General features: G+C 43.4%; 1 protein-coding gene across 6 annotated transcripts in view; it reads right to left on the bottom strand.

Moving 5' to 3' along the window:
* The window catches only part of PTPRM (protein tyrosine phosphatase receptor type M), a 643,552-nt gene that overhangs the window by 309,132 nt on the left and 310,871 nt on the right, over positions 1-23,549 (bottom strand). For all 6 annotated transcript variants that reach the window (XM_072949242.1, XM_072949243.1, XM_072949238.1 and 3 more), the window contains one exon: positions 4,442-4,616. In XM_072949242.1, the coding sequence (XP_072805343.1) occupies positions 4,442-4,616 (175 nt within the window). The remainder of the gene's footprint in view (positions 1-4,441; positions 4,617-23,549) is intronic.

The raw sequence follows: 23,549 nt of genomic DNA, 5'->3' as shown, positions 1-23,549 counted from the left end.
CTTCCACTAAAAGCAACTTGCTAAAACTCTCTCCAGGGGCAGTAACTAAGCCCCAGAAGGCACTCCACTGTCAAGAATGTCTTTCAAGGCACCAGAGTTACTGGTTAGGTCATTGAACTCTGTTTCCAAAGAGATCATCATGTTAAACATATGGATAAGATGACAGTTTCTCCCATCATAAATGCATTTCCAGGATGACTCGTTTCCCCCCAAAAGCTAACACCATGGCCTCGTCCAACTACAGAAGTGAGCATAAAGTCCAGCACGGCCACTGTTCAGGGAACTTCCAGTAATGAGTCTTATTAACGCAGTGAATAGAAAGAAAAGTTCTAAAGCAAAGCACAGCCTCAGCCCAGCTTGATAAAACTCAAAGCGATCAGTAGCAAACACTCCTTACAACCCAAGAAAGTCTCTATTCCAATTTCTATATGCAACAAATTTCTTTCATGAATCTCCATCTGAGGAAAAAAACCTAGGTCCCAGTGATGTATTTTTTCAGGAATGTTTCTCTGCAGGTGGGTTTGTGCGTTTTGTGTGTTTCTGTTTCTCCCTCCGTTTCGTTCATACAAGCGCGTGGAGAAGAAAGTCTGCTCAGTTCTCTTTCTGGCATGCGCTGGCTTGCAGGCTGCAAACCCGTCCGCTCCGTGGCAAAGATAACCCCGTTATGGTTCCCGCTGATGGGGACCTGGGGGTGGCTGGTCCCATCTGAGGCTGGCCTCTAAGATGATACCAGCTGGACCCCAAGACCACTGAGGAGTCAGTACCATGAGCTCCTTTGGTAGGGTTGCGGCATCTTTGTTCTTTCTGTATTCAAGGTGTGGTAAGTCACACTGACTTCTCAGAGTTCGGGAAATTCATAAGATGAGTCAAGATGAGAAGCTACAAGATGAATTTTATGTGGGGGACTACAGATTTAGTGTAAATTTAGTAAAGTCCTGTTCCTGTTGTTTATCAATTCCAACTCTGGGCTAGCTCTTCATTTCTTTCAATAGTTTTGACTCAACTCATAATGATTTAACGTCAACTTATATCATTAGGCGATTCCTTGAACCAAGATCTGAAATGGGTCTTTTACAGTATATCCTAAGGCATGTAGGTTGCCAGGCTGAAAGAGTAGCTAATGACTTTGAAGCTGCAAATGCTAGCAAGGGTTTCTGAACTGCCATTCCAAATACAACTCAGGGGCAAAGCCACAAAGGTTACTGAGCACACAGCTCAGTGAGGACCTTGTTACTAGTATCCTAAAATGACAGGACTTCAAAGCTTGTCTGTCCTGAGACTAGTCTCGCCATTAGCTTCCCATTTAGAAGAACCAAATACGTTAAATCAAATGCAAGATTCCACTAGAACCTGAAAATGATTCAGAGAGCCATCAAAAGGACCTTTAGGTTGCTGGAAGAATCAGTACAAGAAGAAGTCCGTAGTTAAATTTGGAAAAATTTCCCCAAAGTGAAGGGAGGAAGGAACTCAATCTATACTCGGTGATAAAAAGTAATTTCAAATATTTAATCCAAGTGAAAGTTGGATTTAATCTACGTGAAAGCACATGACAAAAGTAATTTTAAATCAAGCCAGAATGAAAGAACTTATATACGTATAGATACATAATCGTACACATATATCTTATTGACATACATGTGTGAATTCCTAATATGTATCTCCAACAGTGAAAGACGATACTGGAACATATGTATATATCCATCATACAAGGATTGTGGAGATTACATGAAACAGTTTTATGTTCGTTATTAAAAGCAGTGGTAGACATGAAGACAAGAGTGATAGTTTAAAATGACTTGGGCTTCATTTGGGGGCCAGCACCAAATCAATGCATGACCTTAGGAAAGTTTTAAACTCTTCTGACTTTAGTTTTTCCCGTTTAAAAAAAATTAGCCCTCTGGGGGTAGGGAAGAGTCAGTGGTAGAGTGTGTGCTTAGCAGGCACGAGGTCCTGGGTTCACTCAATCCCCAGTACCTCGGTTAAAACAAATAAATGAATAAACAAACCTAATTACCCTCCTCCCAAAAAATAAAATTAAAAAAGAAAAAAGCCAAGAAAAAAATTAGTCTTCTAAATATCTGCATATAAAAAGTGTTCAAATATCTATACATAGCCTAAAAATGTCGTAACTTTTTTAAAACAAAAAAAATTATTTCTTTTATTTTACTTATCTATTTTTGGGGGGGTAATTAGATTTATTTATTTATTTATTTTTAACGGAGATACTGGGGACTGAACCCAGGACTTAGTGCACGCTGAGCGTGCGCTCTACCACTGTGCTATACCTTCCCCCATCATTAAATATTTTAAAGTAATTGTCTCAAGGTAATGCTTTCTAAACTAGTAGAATCCAGCATGCTATCTCATTTTACAAAATAAAATATATGCAAAATATGGCAATAAAAATATCAATGGAGGAAAAGTTAAATTCCAGATTTGAGCTGTTAACTGCAAGTCTACTGTCACCAGTGCTGGCAGGGGGCAGAGATGGAGGAAGGTCCCTTGACATTTTTGACAATGAGCCAAGACCCCTCTAGGCTGTGATGAGGCAGGAAAACGTGAGGCAGGAATGTAAGAACCCACCCATCCTCTGTGTTTCGTTGTTCTGGCAGACTAGAAACCTCTGCCTTCCTTGTGATCCCCAATAAATTAACTTTCCCACTGAGGCAGCGTTTAAAGACATCACAAGATTGGCAGCACACTGATCACGAAGCACCCCGCCTCCCCTGGTTCCGGCTGGTCACAGTGCAGCATTGTCACAGCCAGAACTCAGAAGATGGACACAGAGATCCAAACCAAGATGAAAATCAAGTGACGATGCTGACAGTGGAGAGCTCGGCCATGGGGGCAGTGAGGAGGATCCTCTCCTGGATTTGCTGCCCAGGTTCAGGCCACGCAGAGACCCCCCACTTTCCAGAGAGCCTTCTGCAGGGCAGGGTGTGCATACCTCGGCAGAGGTTTAAGTTTTCCTACAGATGTTAAACCCAAACTCAGATACTAGCCAGATGGGCTGGTTAGTACAAGGGATCTGATGTGGCAAAAGAGATCATTCCAGTAGAGATGCCAGTGCCTGCTTCCTCCCAGGGACCCTCAGTCATGGCTGCAGATAAACACTGCTAGGGGCCAGGCTCCCCAAAAGCCAGGCATGACTAGCCCTGACAGCAGTGATCTCATGACAGGAGTATATGCCCAAATCACCTATAGATTTTTATCGCAGAGTCTGTGTCCCTGAGATTTCAATTCAGCGTGGGTAAGCTGGTGTGAATGGAGAAAAGGTGGGCAGGTACTTATGTTTTTTTAAATTGGGCAAGGTGGCTCTGCCATGCATTCTCAGACAAGGACCACTAACGGACTGGAGGGGAGAGTAAGAACCACCCCATCCCATTGCAACAGGTGCTGGCTGTCTACCAGGTACCTGGTTCTAAGTGCTGCTCACATGCATTTTGCATCTGGGCCTCCTGATAGCCCTTTAGGGTAGGTCACATTATTAACTCAATTTTAAACAGGAGGAAACAGAAGCACTGAGAAGATAAGCCATACACCCTCAGCCACATGGCTAGCTCTGGGGTTTGAACCCTGCAGTCTGTAAGACTGCCTGTGTAGAGAAATTTGCTGACAAAAGGAACAGACCATCCAAAAGAGATCAATTTCATTCCCTATTTAACAGATGCAGGGAAAAAATTTAAAAGCAGGCATCATTCTGTTCCCCTAGGATGAAACAGCAATGACTTCCTACACGTTGTCTAAAAATGTCTCAGGGTACATCTCAAAGTCCAAATTATTCTGTCTGGGACCAAAAAGTGCCTTAGCAGTTTAATCCTATGAACTCCTAAGTCCACATACACACACACAAACATCAAACCAGCTAAAGGAAAACTTATTTCCCCTCTCTTTTTTTGCCCTCATCCCCCACCTTCCTGAATATAATGACTCAATTTTTCAGTCATGCAAAATATAGTAATAGACCCTAACGGCAACATTATGAATGGTAACTCAGTATTATCAATATGGCTTGTGTGATATGCTGGAACATTTTTATCCTGACACTGCTTCATTTTATTAACCACCCTGCTATCATAAACACCCTGGCTGGTACACATTTGCATTTTAAGTGATTTTCTACCAGTAAAAAAATTTCATTCCTTAAAAAAAAATTTATAGGTTGTAATCTCTGTATACAGACCTGGCAGAAGAACTTGCCAATAGCACGTTCATTGCTTTGTAGGCAACTGAACCAGTGTAAATAAAATACATTTTTCAAAAATATTGCTCACATGCAAAATTAGGACTTAAAATGCAATCCATCAATACAGCCTGTCACCAAATTACTGTTCAGAAACAGACAAGGATAAGTGTGAGCTTGAAACAAATCCTGAGTCCACAACCATCTCATGTGTCTCTTTTAACAGACTACGGGGAAGTATAAAAATACATTAAATACCTTTAACTACCAATTCTGCGTAGTTTGATACGCCAACACCTCCATCGGTGCGAATCATGCAGCGGTATTTTCCAGCGTCTCGTTTGGTTGTGTTCACGACGTTGAACGAAGCTATGAATCTCCGGGAACTGGTCACCCTTATCTCCTTCAGGGGAGCATCTCGTACATCGATGCCCTGTAAGAGTGGGTGTGGGAGGACAGAAAGACACAGTATCAACCGCCGTATTGAGCCAGTGAGACACCTAAGGGGCAGGAGGGATGTCACCCATGTTACTTCTGTGCAGATCTTGGTTCCCTTGTTTACCACTCATGGGTAATTGTTCCAGGAGAACAGCTGCCCAGGAAACTGAAATTCTGCCTCGATCAACACTTTCAGCATTGAGGGAGGCAAAATCAAGTGTGCAAGAATGTCTCGGTTTTGCCCCTTCAAGATGTTAACCATGTTATACTAGCTCAACAGACAGAGAGGGAAAAGCACACAGAAACATTCTTTATTTTGTTTCCAAACTATCAGCATTTTGTCTTTTCATGATACTTACTGTATTTTTCTTATATTTGGCTATGAAACAAAATTAATTCACACACTACCCTATTACTGACCTCATTTTATAAATGAACCAATAAACAGCTTATCAAGAGTTACATTAGAAATGTAAGCAGGTATTAGTATGAAATGGGTCTGAAGGACTAGCCTCAGTTTTATGACGCTCTTCCTGGATCTACAAACACCAAGCAGAAGCAGATGCTCACTGTCACCTGACACTGAAGCACTAGGAGAGACGTTTGTCCCCACGCCCCACAGAAGGACCACACAAAGCAGGTTCCATCACTGGGGCAGCATTGTCTGACGTTATCCCCGAGACTTCAGGAAGTCTTCAGTGCTGCACACTTGGAAATCCATTCTATGCTTCCCATAGTTTAAAGCCTCAAAAGAAGGCTACAGATTTCAGTTCTATGTATTTTTTTTCTATAATTATCAGGAAAGAGGCTATTTTTTAACATGTTATTTGCAAGTTTTAAGGAGAAAACAATGGGCAAAGACATTAAGGAAAATGCATGACACTCAAGCACTGTGCCCCTGTCATCACCTGGCCACTCACAGCGGTGGATGACAAAAAGTGGCCCCAAGGCTCCCAGTGCCTCAGTTTGAAACTGAAATGGACCCATGACCACCAGCGATAGCCAGTGCAGTGACAGGACCAATCAGCTGGTGGCAGAAATCACAATTGGGCCATCTTTAGATGTGGTGGCCGTAGGAGGCCATCTGAGGAAGTGACACTGGAGCTGAGATCTGAAGGGTAAGTGGGAGCCGCCAGGGCCAGGGAGGGGAGTGGCGGGGAGAAGGAGCACCCCAGGCAGAGGAGGCAGAACAGGAAGCCTGAGACGGTTAGACAGCTGAAGGCTTTGGATGAAATCAAGGCAGCGGGGGAACTGGGGAGGTGGAAGAGACCTGCGCATTCAGGGACTGGCAGGCTCTTTTAAAACGTCTGTGTTTATGGCGGGGGGAGGGTACAGCTCGGTCGTAGAGTGTATGCTCAGCATGCTCGAGGTCCTGGGTTCAGTCCTCAGGACCTCCACTAAATACATACGTACACCTAATTACTACCCCCCAAATAAAAACAAACAAACAAGTACATAAAAATAACAATAAAAATAAATGTGTTTCTAGGTCTGAAAACGCCAGGCTATGCATAACTCAGATCATCTGTGCGACTCCTTACATGAGGTAAAGCCTTTTGAAAGCTTTTTCTGTGACCTCTTCTTTGCCAGCAAGCCCTACCGGACACGAGTCTGGGAGCCAGACCGGCCACGTGCCGCACGCAGCCGCACCGGGGGTCCCTCCCTGGCGCCCGTGTGCTCAGCGGTGAGGAGGCGGCAGACGCCTCAGCGGCGGGCAGGGTGAGAATGTAAAGCCGCAGCAGGGATCCTGGCCCAGTGACGGCACCACACGTCCCCGCTCGGGTTCTGGAACAAGCGGGTGACGAGTCGAAGGAGACAGGCGGACAGGCTGCCCGAACGCCCCCTGGGTCGGGCGGCCCGGCGCCGCAGGCCACGCACGGCCCGGCCACCGAGCTGCGGCCACAGAACTGAACGCTCACCCCGGCCACAGCCGCACGGACGCCCGCGGGCCTCCCCTGCCCCGGTGCCGCTGAGGGAGGCGCAGGACGGAGGAGCCGCAGGACGGGGGAGCCGGGGGCTCCGGGGGCAGCGAGCGCCCCGAGGGGCTGGCCGGGCGGCTCGCGGCTCCGTGGGGCCGGGAAGCGCCCGCGGTGCCGCACAGTACAGTTCCCGCCACCGCGACGGAAACCGGGAGTGCGCAACACCGGTTCCCACCCTCGTTAGGACCAGGGCCACAAGTGCCCTGTTCAGAGCTGAGCAAGTCATAGGTCAGAATATGATGTTAACTCTATACCTTATTAACTGGCATGCCTTTTTTGTTTAGTAAATCCCCTAAATTCCATTTGATAAAGGACACTGAGAAGTTAGGTAAACAAAACAAAATTAATCTAGCATTATTAACAAGAGAGGGCATTTCTCTCTGTATCTCATACATTCAGTCTCCCATCCTATCCCCCAAATAGATAAATAATTGACTTCTACCACTAGGAGTAACCTTAGACCTACCACTCTATAAAATTAAATCAAATTGGGGGAAAAAAAAAAAACAACCTAATGTCCAGTTTTGAAAAAAAAAGAGCCCTGAATATAGGTAGACGTCACATTTGTAATTATTCGTTTACTTTACTAACACAACAACAACAAAACTGATTTATTAACTACTTACTTGGAGCATGACTCTTTTAAGAATATAGTTCTACAGGAATCTTGTAATATTGTTCCTAATGGAATGAACCTGTCTCTAAAGAATGTCTATTCAGAAGAATTTTAAAGTACGGGTTTACGGAACCCTTCCAACTGTTCAAAGCTGTAAGGACAAGGACATTCATGTTTAAGGAAACCTCTGTGTTGGATCTACACAAATGTCAAGGAGCCTTACTTCATAGCTGTTGTCTTCAGGCCCCAGATTTATCCTTTAAAATAAACGGCTTCCAGCTAACAGCTCTGCACAAATCCAACAAGTCACAGGGACACTCAGGAATGGGTCTTTTTAAAAAAAAATCCCATGTGTTGAATCCCACAGAAAGCTAGAGTCAGCTTGTTCAAGAGGAACAGTAGACAAGGAGACACCTAGTGCTCGCTAGCAATCATTTTAGCTTAGGATCCAGACTGAATCATAAACCTTGCTCAGATCTGCAGGTCATCTTATAGTAAATCATTTACATGTTCGTGGATCCAAGTGTTCATTCAACCCCCACTTAGTAAACACGTTTTAGGAGGCAGGCACTCTACATATACCGGGAGCGTGGGGTTAAGAGAACCAGCCCTTACCTAACCACGTTTAGACTCTGATCAAAACAACCAGGCTGGTGGGTATGAAACTAAGCAGGAACCACAATTCCCAAATTACAGATAAGGAAGCTCATCTATGACTTATCCAAGGGCAGAAAAAACAGATAAACTAGCTTTCATCAAAATAAAAACCTTTGTGTCTCAAAGGACACTATCAAGAGAGTGAAATGCAACCAACAGAATGGGGAAAATATTTACAAATCATATGTCTCAAAGGGGATTAATATTCCAAATATATAAAGAATTCCTACAACTCAACAAAACCACCTCAGCAAAAAAAAAAAAAAAAAAAGAACCCAAACAATCCAATTTTTAAATGGGCAAAGGACTTAAATAGCTATTTCCCCCAAAGAAGACAGAAATGGCCAATAAACACATGAAAAGATGCTCAACACATCATCAGCCAATAGGGAAATGCAAACCACAATGAGACACCACTTCTTAACCAGAAGGATGGCCACTGCCCAAAACAGGAAGAAAGAAAAACAAGTGTTGGCAACGATGTGGAGACATGGAACCCTTGTGCACTGATGGTGGGAATATAAGATGATGCACTCACTGTGGAAATCAGTTTGGCAATTTCTCAGAAAGTTAGACGTTGAATGATCATATTACTCAGTAATTCTGCTCTTAAACATAGCCCCAAAAGAATTAAAGACAGGGACTCAAACAGACGCTTAAATGCCAACGTTCACAGCAGCATCATTCACAAAAGCAAAAGGGAGACAACAACCCAAGCATCTGCTGATGGATCAGTAGATAAATAAAAGGTGATGTATCCATGCAAGGGAATGTCATTTAGCCTTAAAAACGAAGGAAATTCTGGCATCTGCAACAACATGGATGAACCTTGAGGTCCTTGTGTTAAGTGAAACAAACCAATCACAGAAAGACAAATACAGTGATTCCACTTAGATGAGGGATCTAGAGTCAGCAAACTGATAGGGACAGAACACAGACTGGAGGTTCCCAGGGGCTGGGAGATAAGGAGAACGGGAAGATTTCTTAGTGATATTTATTTCAGGTGATGGAAAAGTTTTGGAAATAGTGCTCATGGTTCCACAACATTGTGAATAGACTGCCACAGGGCTGTACCCTTAAAAATGGTCAGAATGCCAAACTTCCTTATATGAATATTTTATGACAAATTCTTAAGAGCTATCATTACCTAATGCAGCTTAGTAGCAAAAACTCTGGCTTCTGCCCCTGCATCTGAAGACTCCCCTAAAATGACCTAAAGTGCAAGTTAAAAATGTTTGCAAAGAAGAGGTAAAATGTACTTTGTAGGCTGGATAGAGAACGGAGTGAGACACAGAGCAGACGTGATATGTCCAAGCAGGGACCAAGGAGGAAGTGAGAGAGAGAGGCTTTGTTCAGCCAAACACAGAATCCTGACGGCGGAGCACGGCCGACGTCTGCGAGATACCACCTGCACCTGGCACGGGCAGACCCGACAGGGCGTATGTTCTGAAGGACAATAAAGAGAGAATGATTTCCAAATTCAAATGTTTACTTTAGGAACTTTTTTAAAATATGGGAAATAAAAAATAGGGACATTTAAAAAAACTCTGCTTAATCCTACCACTTAGAGATAAATACCCTGAATATTTTAGGGCATTTTAGTTTATTTCTGGCTAAATCTCATTTTAATTTAAATAAAAACTGAAATCGTGGTCCAAAATATGTATGAGGATTTATCTCTTTGTTTGAACTGCCTGTGATACCTGTACAGGGTTTCACAGCACTAGATAATTTCAAAAACTTGTTTTTCAATGTTTCCAATTTTATGGCTGTAACCATTATTTATGTCAGTATTTCCTTATTGCTACACACTTAAATTATTTATATTTGTCACTATTATTATGGCAATCCCTATTTCCTAAAATTATTAGGTCAAAGGGAATAAAAATTTTAAGGTTTTGGGGATAACGTGAAAGTCTCTGTAAAGAGTATCTATTTGTAAGAGCTATGTTTTTTAATGAGAATTCAAATGGCTCCTAAAATTGTTATTTTCCAAATCCTTTTGAATATTACAAACAGATGAAACAGGACAGAGAACTGGCCTAAATGACTGACATTTTCCTGTTAATTCTTCCAAAGCTCTGTACCATACTGGGAAAAAAAGAAACGCAGATGATCATGAGTAAAAGTTTCAGACAAGTACTTCTATTTATTTTTGTAGTACTACATGCCTTTTGTGGTACAGATTCAGTTACCTTCTTACATGATAGCATTTTTAAATTAAAATGAATCCCATTTTTAATATTTTGGAGAATGATAAATTCCTTATAACACTGTGAGATGCAGCCTACACTGACCTCTTTTCACAGGACAAGGATCTCCCTGGAGAGTCACATCTTCAATACCCACAAGGGCATAGTTCTGCAGATGGACCACATGAACCAAATTAAGTGAGATTAAATGCACTTAAGATAGTTTACCTGAAGTGCACGCAGCACTCCTTAAATGTGTGCTTAGAATCTGGGACGCAGGGCAGTATTTAAATATCTGTAAGATTAATCACTCAGACTGATGCATCTCATTGAAATTTGCGGCATCACCGCAGGTTGAAAAATCCCACTTAGAAAACGTGAGTTAGGAGAGCAGCCTGAGGACTGGCCTCACATAAGATGGATGAGGTGACAGGGGAATAAACTGGGAGAGTCTAAAGGAGGCAGGAGAGAGAGGCAGGGAGACCGACAGGACAAACGAGAGGGAGGGGAAGAAGTGAGACCTGCAGAGAAAGATGGGCGGTGGCAGGGCAAGATGGAAAGCGACAAGGACAGGAGAGGAGCCGGGGGAGGCGATGGGAGAAGAGGGGTGCAGCGGAGGGAAGGACCACAGACCACAGGGACAGGGACCAGGAGAAGACAGACGAGAGAGCTGGCCACGCACTTCCAAGCTTCTCGCCATATTTGTTCTTTTCCTTTGACACCCTGACATTTACACTTTAATAATGGTCTTCCTGTGTCCTGATGCTGAAAACATTCATCAGCAGTCTGTCGGTTCTGTATTAGCTCAGTTCTCTGGTCACGTGCGTCAAGACATGATCCATGGCTGAGTTCATGGAGGAGGAAGGACAGGAGCCCTTCTTCTCTGAGGAGAACGGGGTATGCAAAAGGGAAACACCCGACCCTTCACCCTGCTGGTGTCAGATCCTCTTTCTTGGGTCCTTATGAATGGAGGAAGACAGTGTTCACAGCCCTCCGCAAGGCAGCTAGCAGCACTGTCTACGACACCTCCGTGGACCAGAGGACAGCAACAAGGGCCAAGTGCTGAGAAAGGAGGGTCAACCAGAAACCCAGGAACAACCAGAGTCCAAGGCTGCTGGTCAGCATGGAGGTGGAAGGATGCTGGAGCCGTGGCAAAGGATATTTCCTTGATTCCTCCAAAACATCTGCCTGTCAACGCCTTTGATGACATCACTGAGGTGTCTGTCAAATAACCAGCACTTGAACGGATAACATGAGATAAAAGGAAACAACTGTTTATCTCCCACTACTAGACTTCCTCCCCACAAAGGCAGGGATCTTCTGCAGGCTCTTTGCTGCTGTAATTCTAGGACAAAACCATGCCTGGTGCATCACAGGGAGGGCTGGTGGTAATACTGGAAGAGATTTAGGCCACGAATGGGTAACTGTACAAATTGATTTTTAAGATGCCTTTTGGTCCCCAAGTGCCCTTCGTCAGGTCAGAGCTAACAGGGAAGGCGGGGACCAGTGGCTGGTGCATTTTCTGTGATGTGAAAAGGCCGTGAGTCCTTTCCCTGTCTGCCTCCCCTCATGACAGGGATGTCCAGACAGGACAGTGCGCTCAAGTCCTCAGGTGCTCCTGAGTATCTTGGAGTCGATGGGGAGACTTTTTGTCATGCTGGTGGAACAAAATGATGAAAACATGCCCCGTAGAGGGAGCACATCTGTCAAGCAGGTCTCTCCCACTTTTCACGGAGTTAGAAAGAAGCCGCCCTGCCGAGGACTGGAGCTCTGTGTTCCTAGTAACATTAGAGCAGGACAGTGAGACATCACCAAGTGTGACTGTTCTTCAGAATACGAGAGCTCGCGGTGGAACAGAGCACAGGACACAGTCCCTGGAACAGGGCGCCTGAATGTCCAGGTGCTGAAGAAACCAGTGGCCTGTCTTTTGTTAACTTAATGAAACCACCATCACGGCCATGTCTGCAAAGAAATAATCTTAGTGGGTTAAATACAGCTTTTTATAAAAGCAAGAGTATCTTCAAACACGCCTGCATTTCAATTTGAACAAGCCAGAGAAAAAGTACTGATAGTTATTTAAATTAGACTTCCAGCCTTCTTTATGCAGCGGACTAAGTCTAGGACTTCTAAATGAGGAGTCATTTGCCAGCAAAAAAGACACATATTAAGTCTTCCAGAAATACTTTTGCAATAATCAGAGCAATGACTGAAAGAAATTGAGGTCTGGGAAGGTAGCCACACTTGGAGGAAATGAATCAGTCCCACCGGGGCTGCTCTGAGTGCAGGGGCTGAGAGGAGACGCGGGACAGTCGGTCGCCCTTCCTTCGCCAGACAGGTGGGGATTAAACTGCACTTTCATTAATTTAATAGGAAAAATAGTCCGTATTATCCCACTTTCAAGTATGCCCATCTGTAATATACTGATTGAAATTCAAACCACTAGGATCACTAATAGCATCAGCAGGGCTTGGAAAAATTTTGTTTAAAACATTTCATGTCATCTAAATCCAGTCATAATGGAATACCCCAACAAATCTACTGTGTGGGGAACATGTATTTTTTTACTTTAATAACTAAGATAGTGCTGACCTCTGATTTCTAGGACATAACCAAGCTGACCCAAATAGTTATCAGTTTGGAATACTAGAACCAGAAGTGCTTACTTATATCAGCATATACTATGAAGATAAATTGACAAGTACACTTTAATCGGCCAATGGATAGACAGATAGCCAAAGTAACGTGCAGATACCAAAGTTACGTATTATTCAAATAGTTAATAGTCTTATAGGCCTATTCAAGTAAAAAATTCTGATTATGAAAACTGAGAACCTCATTCTGATATTTAGACACAAATCAATATATGTTTGCAATATATGAGTAATATTATTTAACCAAACTGGGTTTTAAATTTTATTTAGAGATTCAACCAAATAATACAGGATATACATACTAAATGCAGTGATTAGAAATACTAATGAAACGAGACGTTCTCTAGTCTTAAACTCAAACAGCCAGTGCTGACTGGACGAATCCTGCCACTTCAATCTAAGGGGGCTGCCAGAGTAAAGGTCCGGGTTCACAATGCCAGGACCTGAGCCTGCTTCCTTCAGAACTGTAACAACAGCTCCCTAACAAGAGGGAGACATCAGTGTCTGAGCGGTCGGCCACGATCTCAAAGACACGATCTCAGGATACAGCTCATTTTTAAATGTGTCCCTGTGTGCGCGTATATATCCCCTAGCTCTGTCTGATGGGAAGACCCAGAAACAGTAACACGCAGTTATATGCACCTCTACGCTCAGGTTATCATCTCTAATTACCAGTTTCCCCTGAAAAAGAGCCCGGGCTCCCTGGAGGAACGGCCAAGCCTCGGTCAGGAAGATGGAAAATGGAAAATACAGCCCTGGAACATACTGTCAAGCAGAAATCAAGAGATCCCTCGAGACGGCCCAGGACAGGGGCCACCCACCCTGAGTAGCCTCACTGTTTAGGGGCGGGAGGTTTGAGCAGCAACGAGAATAGTAAGTGGGTGGGTCAAAACTCATGAGCTGTGTTAAAATCCACTGGTCAGTGATGACGACGATGGCGGTGACATCAGGGGCAGTAACACTAACAGCCCCTCTGCTCACTTTGAGGGCTGGCCAGGGAACTACCTCACTGTTTCTGAAGACTTGCCAAAAAAGACAAAGCATCAAGTATTTATATCACCTTCCCTTCATGACCCAGGTATCAGGACACCCAAATGGTTGATACCAGGAGAGCTTCTCTTTTTAGAATTATTCTAGTGACTAAACAAAGAAGGAGGGAGAATTGGACCTTTCTGCAACCTCTAATGAATGAGCCTAGGAATGAACAGCAAGGGCTGATGACGTCACAGAAAGAGATATAATTCAAGAAACACAGCAGTCAGAAGAACATGTTAAATGATGCAACCGGATGGCAACAAGCAAAACTCAAAATACAGGAGACTGTTTGGGACAAACACAGTTTCAACAACAGTAACAACCAGTACAATGGAGGGAAATGAATAGAGAACTACAGATGAAAAGGATGTTAAGAGACTCCTCATCCAGCTGCAAACTGTCAGCTCCACCACAATCACAAATCAAATTCCTAAAGGAAACAGACTTACAAAGGCAGTCAAGGAAACAGGAACACTGCCCGTCTCTGCAGGGCATACACGATGACAATCACCTTTGTTTGAAGAGCTCTTATCATTTAGAGCAGGGGTTTGAGGCTAAATCTGTCCCACCACCTGCTTTGTACAGCTTGAAGGTTCAGAATGGTTTTTACATTTTTTAAATGGTTGAAAAAAATTCAAAAGAGGAATAGTGTTTTTTGACCATGAAAATGCCATCCATGAAAGTCAAATGTCAGTGTCCACACCTAAAGCTGTACTGAAAACAGCCACGTTCATCCACTGATGTGTTGTCTGGGGCTGTTTTTCCTGCTAGGACAACAGGGTTGAACATCAGCAACAAAGACCCTGGCCTGCAAAATTTGCTTTCTGGCCCTTCGCAGAAAAAGTTTGCCAACTCTTGTTTTAGAGAAACATTTACAAGTTAAATGATAGGATGACTGAAATTGCTTCAAAATAATCAGAGGGGGAGCAGGTGGAAACAGGGACGGCAATCGGCCACCTATTGTTGGTTGTTAAAGTCGGATGCTGAGTATAGTAAGTTCGTTACATCATTCTACCTCTGTATATTTCTAATTCCTACAATAAAGATAAAGACAAGAATTCAGAGAAGCAATCAGAAGATAACCTCCCATTTTTCTTTTTTTTTTACATTTTTGAAATTCAGCATGTATTATTTATTTGTATGTTTTTTAAAACTGAAGTATAGTCAGTTATAATGATTCAATTTCTGGTGTTCTGGTGTGCAGCATAATGTCCCAGTCATGCTTATATAGACATACATTTGTTTTCATACTCTTTTTCATTAAAGGTTACTACAAGATATTGAACATAGTTCCCTGTGCTATACAGAAGAAATCTGCTTTTTATCTATTTTTATATATCAAGGTTAATGTTTACAAATCTCAAGCTCCCAAATTTATCCCTTCCCACCTCCTTTCCCCTGGTAACTGTAAGATTGTTTACCATGTCTGTGAGTCTGCTTCTGTTTTGTAGATGAGTTAATGAGTGTCCTTCTTTTTTGGGGGGGTCCACATATGAGTGATATCATATGGTTTTTCTCATTCTCTTTCTGGCTTACTTCACTTAGAATGACGATCTCCAGGTCCACTCATGTTGCTGCAAATGGCATTATCTTTTTTTCCTATTTTCTATGTTTGAACAACTCTTTTAACCATCATAATTTCCCCAGGAAAATGGATGGTTTTGCTGCAGGCTTATCGATACTCCAGGGCTATAGGGATCAAAGAATCATTCTGTCTAGGTGCTATTCACTTCCTGCAAAAGAACCAAGTCACTATACGGTAAAGGTCCCACCACAGTGGAAGACAAAATGCAACTTGGCAGAGGGGAGCCATGGGCCAGGGCAGGGGGTGCTGCCCCATTCTGCAGTAACATTTGCATAACTAATAATCAGATACCCAGCACGTGGAAAGTGTGCAGCATATATGTCTTGAATGAAAGCAACCATTGGCTTCCAAATCTTAAGAATATAGAGAAACTCCATTAATTTGTCACTTGTCCTTTGTGTTCAGTGGACATCACTTCTTATAACAAAGAAAATTTTCTTTCTACTTACACAAGAGCCAATTCCCTTTGCTTTGAATGCAGGGAATGATGGGTGGGTTTTTAAAAGTAGGCAAAGACGGAGAAAAGAATAATGCTCTGCTTTATGATTTCAGTGTGTGTCCTCTGGAGGGACCACCTGGCTGCCACTGAGTGCCTGTCAGTGAGGTCTTCGGTCTTATCCAATGGGGTCACTCTAGGCCTGAAAGCAGCATGATTGTTTTCATTCTGTTTCTATAGTCCTGAAGAAGTTTTTGAAATTAAAAGCCATCAAAAATCATCAATTTTCCCCTCCCTCCCTCTTTTCCAGGCATGTAATTCTGGATTAGCAGACTGAAAATATCCTAGGACTGTCAAGGTGGCCTCAAGCAGGTACATTTACCTCCCAGCTAAAATATTTATCATTGTTTTTCTCTCCTTCCAAAAAGAAGAGAAAGACAAGGAAAAAACCAGAGATGCTAAACAGTGTCCAGACTCTCCAGGACCCCGGCTCCAAGGCCCGGATCACTAGAAGGAGATGGACAGGCAGGGTGCAATCTCAGCCCTCGATGGTGGGAGTTCCAGAGCAGGGCTCTGCCATTTTCTCTTCTTGTGACAGAGCTGTGGATTCTCAGAAGCAAGAGAAACAAACGAACCTTTTGATGAAAATGAGAAAAGAAACAGAATAAATGCTTTCACGAGATGTGTGGTTCCTGGGTCCAAAGCAAGCAGTCCTTAAGATTAGTAATTGAGGCCTTTCTTCCTGCCTTCCAAAGTGAACCCCCCTGACCTGCAGTTTTCAAAGTCCCAGGTCACATCCTGGCCCAGAGTCCATCAGACTGCGGGGGATGCGAAGCTCTTCAGCTGGGGTTCCAGTTACTCCTGGTGCATCTGACCCGAAGCACCAGCTGCTTATACCTTTCAGTACGGAGATACGCAATATCACAAAGTAAAACTTATTCATTAATTTCTCCCAGAATCCCCCTAGACATGTCATATGGTTTCATCAATGTAAAAGCAATCTTTACCTTTAAATCCAGGTAATCCAAAATCATGTAAGTTAAAACATACAGGGTTTGCTTTCAAGACTTCCAGACTGAATGTTCAATATCATAGCATATATATGGATATTTAACTGACTGAAACAATAATGGCTGTGACTTTAACCACTCAAAGTTTTAAGGAGCCAATGGTTCCTATAGCAACTGAAGATGGTCCTCTTTGTGCATTCCTGGTATTTTCTGCGACGGTAAGTGATGTTAAATTTATGCTTTAACATATAGGATCTAAAATACCCAAGTCAGGCTTGGGAGCCATCATTTTACTTCCTTTCACACCATTTTATGGCTTTTATATATAATAACAAAATTGTTCTGATAGGTAGCTGTGATTTTTTTCTTTTCATAATCCAGAAATGAAACTAAAATCACCAAGAAAAGTTGACCAAGTGTACACGTTCTTTAAGACAAAAGCCAAGGCAGCATTCCACACACATGAACAATTGTAATTTCAAATTGCCGATAAAAGGTGTCACTTAAATTGCCACGTGACGTTGACGAATCCAGGGTCTTCGTACCACACAAGAGGCATTATGGTTAAGGCCGCAGATTCTGGACCCAGATGGCCCGGTTCAAATTCCAATGTGCAACTGGAAAAAATCACTGAAACTCCCTGACCCCAGTTTCTTCTTTTACAAATGGGCACGTAAAACAGTTCTCCTAGGGATCAGTTAAGGGAAAAAATAACTGACTGTAACCTAGCAGAGTACTTAGCAATCAGTGGTGCTCAGCAAATGGAGTTATAGTTATTTTATTTCAAACATAGCTGTTAAAGTCAGCAATGTAAATACTATTAATATAATTCATATATTCTTTCATGATCTAACTTCCACAGGTGAGAGGAGCTATTTTTAGGAGAATCATTTTAAGTTACAAAAATCTCCAGATTTTCCTTTTTCCCTCAAAAAGACCTAAAATCATCTGAGCTCAGAAGAGGAGTGTGAGAAATCTATTAGGCTGGTGAAAAATGCTTTTTTTTTCACAAGCGAGTAGCTCATATCCAGCTAAGCGGATGACACAGCAAACACTCAATAGGAAATAAAAACTCTAGGCCAGTAACTAAAATAAATAATAACCCAAGTGAATATTTTTTTCAAAATTCAAGTTTCCCAAATTGAGAGTTCATACTGAATTATAGTCCATATTAAAAAAATTGTGGGGGTGGGCTTTATTCATCAATGACTATGACGCAGGTCTGCTGTCACGGCGAGAACTCAAGGGCACCATCCTCACTGGAGAACAAAGACCATCCCTCAGAAGATGAACCGCAGACCTAAAACAACCGTTTTGAAAGACCGAGTCTGTGCCTGTTTTCCTGGTCCAACTCCGCGCCTTTGGGACTCGCCAGGAGGAGACACGTGGCTGTTCAGGCACCTGTAAGCCGAGCGCCACAAGCAGGTTCACTGAGGATCTGTTTTGTGACAGGCACTTTTCGAGGTGCTGGGCTGCACCAGTGTTTTTAAGAGAGTACTTCATCATAACACCATCTGATGTCCTTTCCCATTTCTATGAATTGATGCACCTTATGAAATCATTTTAAAATGCTATCCCGGTGACTTACTTCTGACAAACACCAAGCTAGGGGTTTGCTGAAGGAAAAAAAAAAACAAAACCTCAGTTACGTTGTGCAATGATGCCTCTCAAGTTAACACAGATATGTTCACAGTAAATCTGAGAATATTTGGTTAAATGGCTAATATTTGAAATACAAAGTCACTCAGTGAAGAAAAATGTCCAAGTGACTACATTTACTAATTTATAGATAAGCAAAAATATCTGTACATATAATTGACTTTCACTAGCAAAATGGAGTTGTCTGTTATAAGTATACTCACTGGATATATGACCATGTTAAAGTTCCCACCTCTGCTGGGCTTCTGTCTTCTCATAAACAAAATGAGGGATTTAGTTTGAAGACTGTTACAACCTCAGAAGTTATGTAATTTTGTGATTCTAAAAAGTGAGCTATTTACAAATAATTGGGCCTCTAACATCTGCTGAGAAAAAAGGATGATTTTTCCAGGTTTCCTTAACCAGCCGCTACTCACTCATCATGCACATGACAGTCCCTGACTTGATCAAAGCTGCTATCTACCTGCTGGGGTGTTTTTTGGTTTTTTTTTTTTTTTTGGTTTTATTTTTGTTTTTGTTTCTGGTGTTTTCGTTTGTTTCTGGGGGTGGCAGTAATTAAGTTTATTTATATTTTTACAGGAGGTACTGGGGATTGAACCCAGGATGCTATCCACCTGCTGTTGAAAAGGCATCTCCACTGCCTCCTTGCTTCCACCCTTTGTCCTGGAGGCAAAACCACCTTTACTTCCTCCCAACTTTGGAGTCGGCTGTGGTAGCTGAGTCCTGTAGATTGAATGTCTGTACCCCGCTCCCTCCCAAATTCATATAATGAAACCTACTCCCCAGTGTGATCGTAGAGGAGGTGGGGCCCTTGGGAGGTAATGAGACTTAGGTCATGAGAGCAGAGCCCCCAGGGTGGGATTAGAACCCTTACAGAAGGATGAAGGGCCCAGAGGATGCCGCAAAGACGCAGCAGGAGGACGGCAGTCTGCAAACCAGGTAGCTGGTTCCCTCCAAGAACATGATCTCAGACTGCCAGCCTCCAGGGCTGTGAGAAAGAAATGTCTGTTGTTGGAGCCACCCAGCCTCTGGCACCTTTGTTACAGCAGCCCCAGCCCACCGAGTCCCAGAGTAAGATGAGTAAGGACTGGAGGAGCCTCTACAACGTGTCATAAGTGCACTGAAGGGCAGAAACTACAAATGCCTCAGACTGGACCGGATGCAGAGGAGGGCAAGCTGGCCCGTATTCCTTGGAGAAGATTGTGTACAGACCATCTTGGGATTTACAAATGTCAATTCTAGCTCTGGTGATCTATTGAAAAGCTGAAATATGTATTATAAATATTAATTCCCAAGAGAAACAAGCACAAGGATGAAAGTAAAATTTTAAAGACTTAAGAAAGGACAATAGTAATTTTAATACAATTATACACGGCTTAAAGGGTCAATGACTGAATAAAAATCTGTAACTCAGAAACTGCCTCTTAGCAAATAATGTATGTAAGTCTTAAAATGAACATCTAAAATTCTATTTCCTCTTCTTAGTATCTTATATATAAACATACTCTAAGATATTTCAAAATATAGGCTCCACAAGTGATCAGAAAGTTAATAGCAAGAAACATACAGTCATGATCTAGGTGACCGAATGGTTTTACAAGTACGTTTCTTCTGGGTGTCTCCCATGGTGACAGCACAGCTTGCACAGACCGCCATGTCTGTAAGACTCAGCAAGGTTCAATGCACATCAGTTCTGTACATACAAACAGCATCACAGACGGTGCCCTCCTACCGTACGTCGTCTGGGAGGTGTTTTAAGTGCTCTGCAGTGTGAGAACGGATGCTCGTGAGCTGGGTTTTATCCTGTTGTCCCGTACTCTAGAAAACCTGATTCTGTGTTAGCAATGACCTGTGTGGCCCACGGATGAGACGAAGAAATGGAAGCAGATGGGACACACCTGTTAATCATAAACATTTCTTCATTAGTGTCACCATCAGATTTATGTGTGTTAAGTCTTTGTGGAAGACTCTGACGTCGATCATATTTAATCTGTATCTTGAAACAATCAAACCACTGGCCATTTTTCAAAGATGTGGATCAAAATGTACACGTAATACAGATGGACTTTTTTTTTTTTTTGTCAAGATGGCACCTGGATGTTAATCATGTTCTGTCAGTCACATCCAAATTCTTCCAACAAAGTGCTCGGTGCCTGCTGCCTAGTCACCTAGCTGTGGAAATGAGAAGCCAGCACTGCAGAGTGGAATTAATCAGTGGTGAAGAAACAGGGGTGTACTCTTCCCAGTTATGCCATTTACCTGCTTGATGCTGGACAATCCTGCACCTCAAACTCCTCATCTGTAAAGAAGTACAAGACCATGGGATATAGCACGAAACTCTGCAAAAGGCCCAGGGGAGAACTCAGAAGATGGTGACTCGAAGTGCTGCCGGTGACCACACGCCACAATATCTACGTTCCCCAAATAGAGGCTGGATTGTTGACTTCCAGATCCTGACTTACTATTGGGAGGATTCAAATGATAAAAAAATTTTTTCTCATTCAATTTTCTGCCTGAACCTTAGAATTATTTTGAGGAGCCAAGTGAGCTTGGAAAAGCATTTTTGAAAGTGTTAGAACTTTAGAGTGTAAGGAAGAAAAGTCCATATTCATACTTCCAGACTAGAGAGGCCTGGTTTATGACTCCAGGTCTGCTTCTCCCATAACTTCTATTTATTTTTTTTTTATCTTCTTTCTCAGTGGGGAGAGGTAATTAGGTTTATTCATTTTTTAATGGAGGTGCTGAGGGCTGAACCCAGGACCTCAGGCATGCTAGGCATGCACTCTAACCCTGAGCTATACCCTCATCCCCTCCTCCCCAGAACGTCTAAAGTATGGCCTGAAGCAAAGGGCCAGGGCCTGGCAAGGCAGCAGGAGGGCTGTGGGAAACCATCCCTGCTGCAATTCCTTCGTGCTGCTGGAAACCATCTCGCACAAAGACAGGTTAATAGAAGCCATCCTTGCAAGCGAAGGACACTAGTCATTTCATCAGCTCTTAATAAAATAAACATCTCCCCACAAAATGCCTATCCAATCAGACGACATAAATTATTTACCACTAACACTATTCCAACATCACAAAGACCCAGAAACCACACAGCAGGCTGAGTCCAGGGCAAACTGAGTGTCACTTAGAATTTCAAGGTCATCCCAGTTCTATGTTTATCATCACCCCACCTCGACACGACCCTTCTCGAGAGCCATGGGAGCAACATGCAGACCCAGTACATGGGAAATTCAACAGGATTGAGGCTACCCCAGACCAATTAAATCAGAATCTGGTGTAGACCAGACTTTTTTTTTTTTTTATAGCTCTCCACATCGTGCTGTAGTAGCATCAGGACGGGGAGCTCTGCCTTCAGCTACCCTCAGAGTGGTAGCCAGCTCTCTCCCCACTGCGTGATGCAGTCTCTGAAACAAAGTCTCCCAATTGTAAGAGGAAGCAGGTAAAGACCTCAGTTCCCAAGGGAGTGCTCGAGTTTAAGCAGGAGCATCCGAAGTCCAGGATGTCTGCAGAAACAAACAAATGAAAAAAGCAAACTGTACAGCAGAGGGAACTGCAGGCAGTATTTTGTAACAACCTATAATGAAAAAGAATCTGAAAAAGAGTGTGTGCGTGTATATATATATAACTGAATCACTGTGCCGTACACCAGAAACTAACACAACATTGCAAATCAACTAGACTTCAATTAAAAAAAAAAGGCAAATGGTATTTTCAACTTGCCTGCAAATTTTTAGGCATGTCTAAGACCGCTGAGGCCACAGCTTAGACTTTATATTGTATTCTCTCAACATTAAAACAAATACCAAAAGCAAAATAATACTCTTCCCAGAAAAATTAAGACTTCCAGAGACATCAGAGACAAGAGTAGCTGCATTTTGAGGAGGCAGTTACCGCACTGGGAAAATGCCCGCTGCAGTCGGCTGTCCCCTCGGTTCCCAGGGCTGGTCAACCCTGAGCAAACCGAACACCGAACACCCCCTGGCTGAGAAAATACTTCTCAGTCTCCAGCATCAGGGAGCTAAGACAACTGGATGCAGGATGAAAAAATAAGTTCCGAAGACAGGGACAGCAGGACGCGAGAAAGAAAAGAGAGCGACATCGAGGTAGAAGGGGAGAGCGCTGTGTGCGGAGGCCCCACCGGATTTCAGAAGCCTCCTCCAGAAGGCTCCCCCGCTGCTCAACCCAGTACTGACGCAGCCCGGGACAGCACACTGGCTGTCTTCTACGTCCCCCAGAAATGGAGGGGTAAAAGGACCATTTACTCCAGTTGTGACGGTGAAAGGGAAGGAGGGATTTCAAACTGAACACCTCCAGGCGCATGTGACACATCTCCACGGTCGGGACGCCGAGGGAGGCGCTGGGAGCCGAAGCCACACGTGCAGTCAGACGCGCGGAAGGGTCAGAACACCAGGCAGCTCGGCAGCAAATTAAAGGAAGTAAATAATCAACCAAAACCAAACCAAAGCAAACCCACCCTCGGATCTGGAAGGAAAGGGGGTAAAATGAACCCTAGTCAAGGTGGAGAACGAGCAGTCTGAAGATGAATACTCAACGAGAAGAAACCAGGATGAAACTGGAGGATTCTACACGGGAGACGGAGCCCAGAGGCTGAGAAGGGGGGCACGCTGGATAGCAGGGACGGGTCACCTAGTCTCGCTCATTCTGCCAGAACCCGCCAGACCCTGTATGTGCCCCAAGACTGCCGGCCGTGCGAAACACGGAGTTTGAAAAATAAGAAAACAAGACCCACAAATAGTGATCACACTACAAAATGGCCACTTCAATGCTCAAAACTAAAAGATGGACATTTAAGTAATTCTATTAATTTCTAAGTTTGGGCTTATCTTGGTGGACATGAAAATCAGGAAACAGCCTAGAAACCTATGTGTGTGTGTATGTGTGTGTGTGATTCTTTGAGTTTTCCTCAAGCGAAGAGGGCGGGAAGGGTCCTATGTTTTGGACTCTGACATACCGCTCGAAAAGTAGTCTGACAGCAACATCTTCCAGGCGAGACGGCTGAGCAGACGCAGAAGGGAAATGGCGACGTACAGTAACTAGCCTGTCCAGAGCCCTTGGCGGCCCGGCCACTCGCAGTGGAGGAG

This window comes from Vicugna pacos, chromosome 24 (genome assembly GCF_048564905.1).
Source record: "Vicugna pacos chromosome 24, VicPac4, whole genome shotgun sequence".
NCBI classification, from domain to species: domain Eukaryota; kingdom Metazoa; phylum Chordata; class Mammalia; order Artiodactyla; family Camelidae; genus Vicugna; species Vicugna pacos.
The sequence above is the reverse complement of the archived record's forward strand: the minus strand, read 5'-3'. Positions and strand labels throughout refer to the sequence as shown.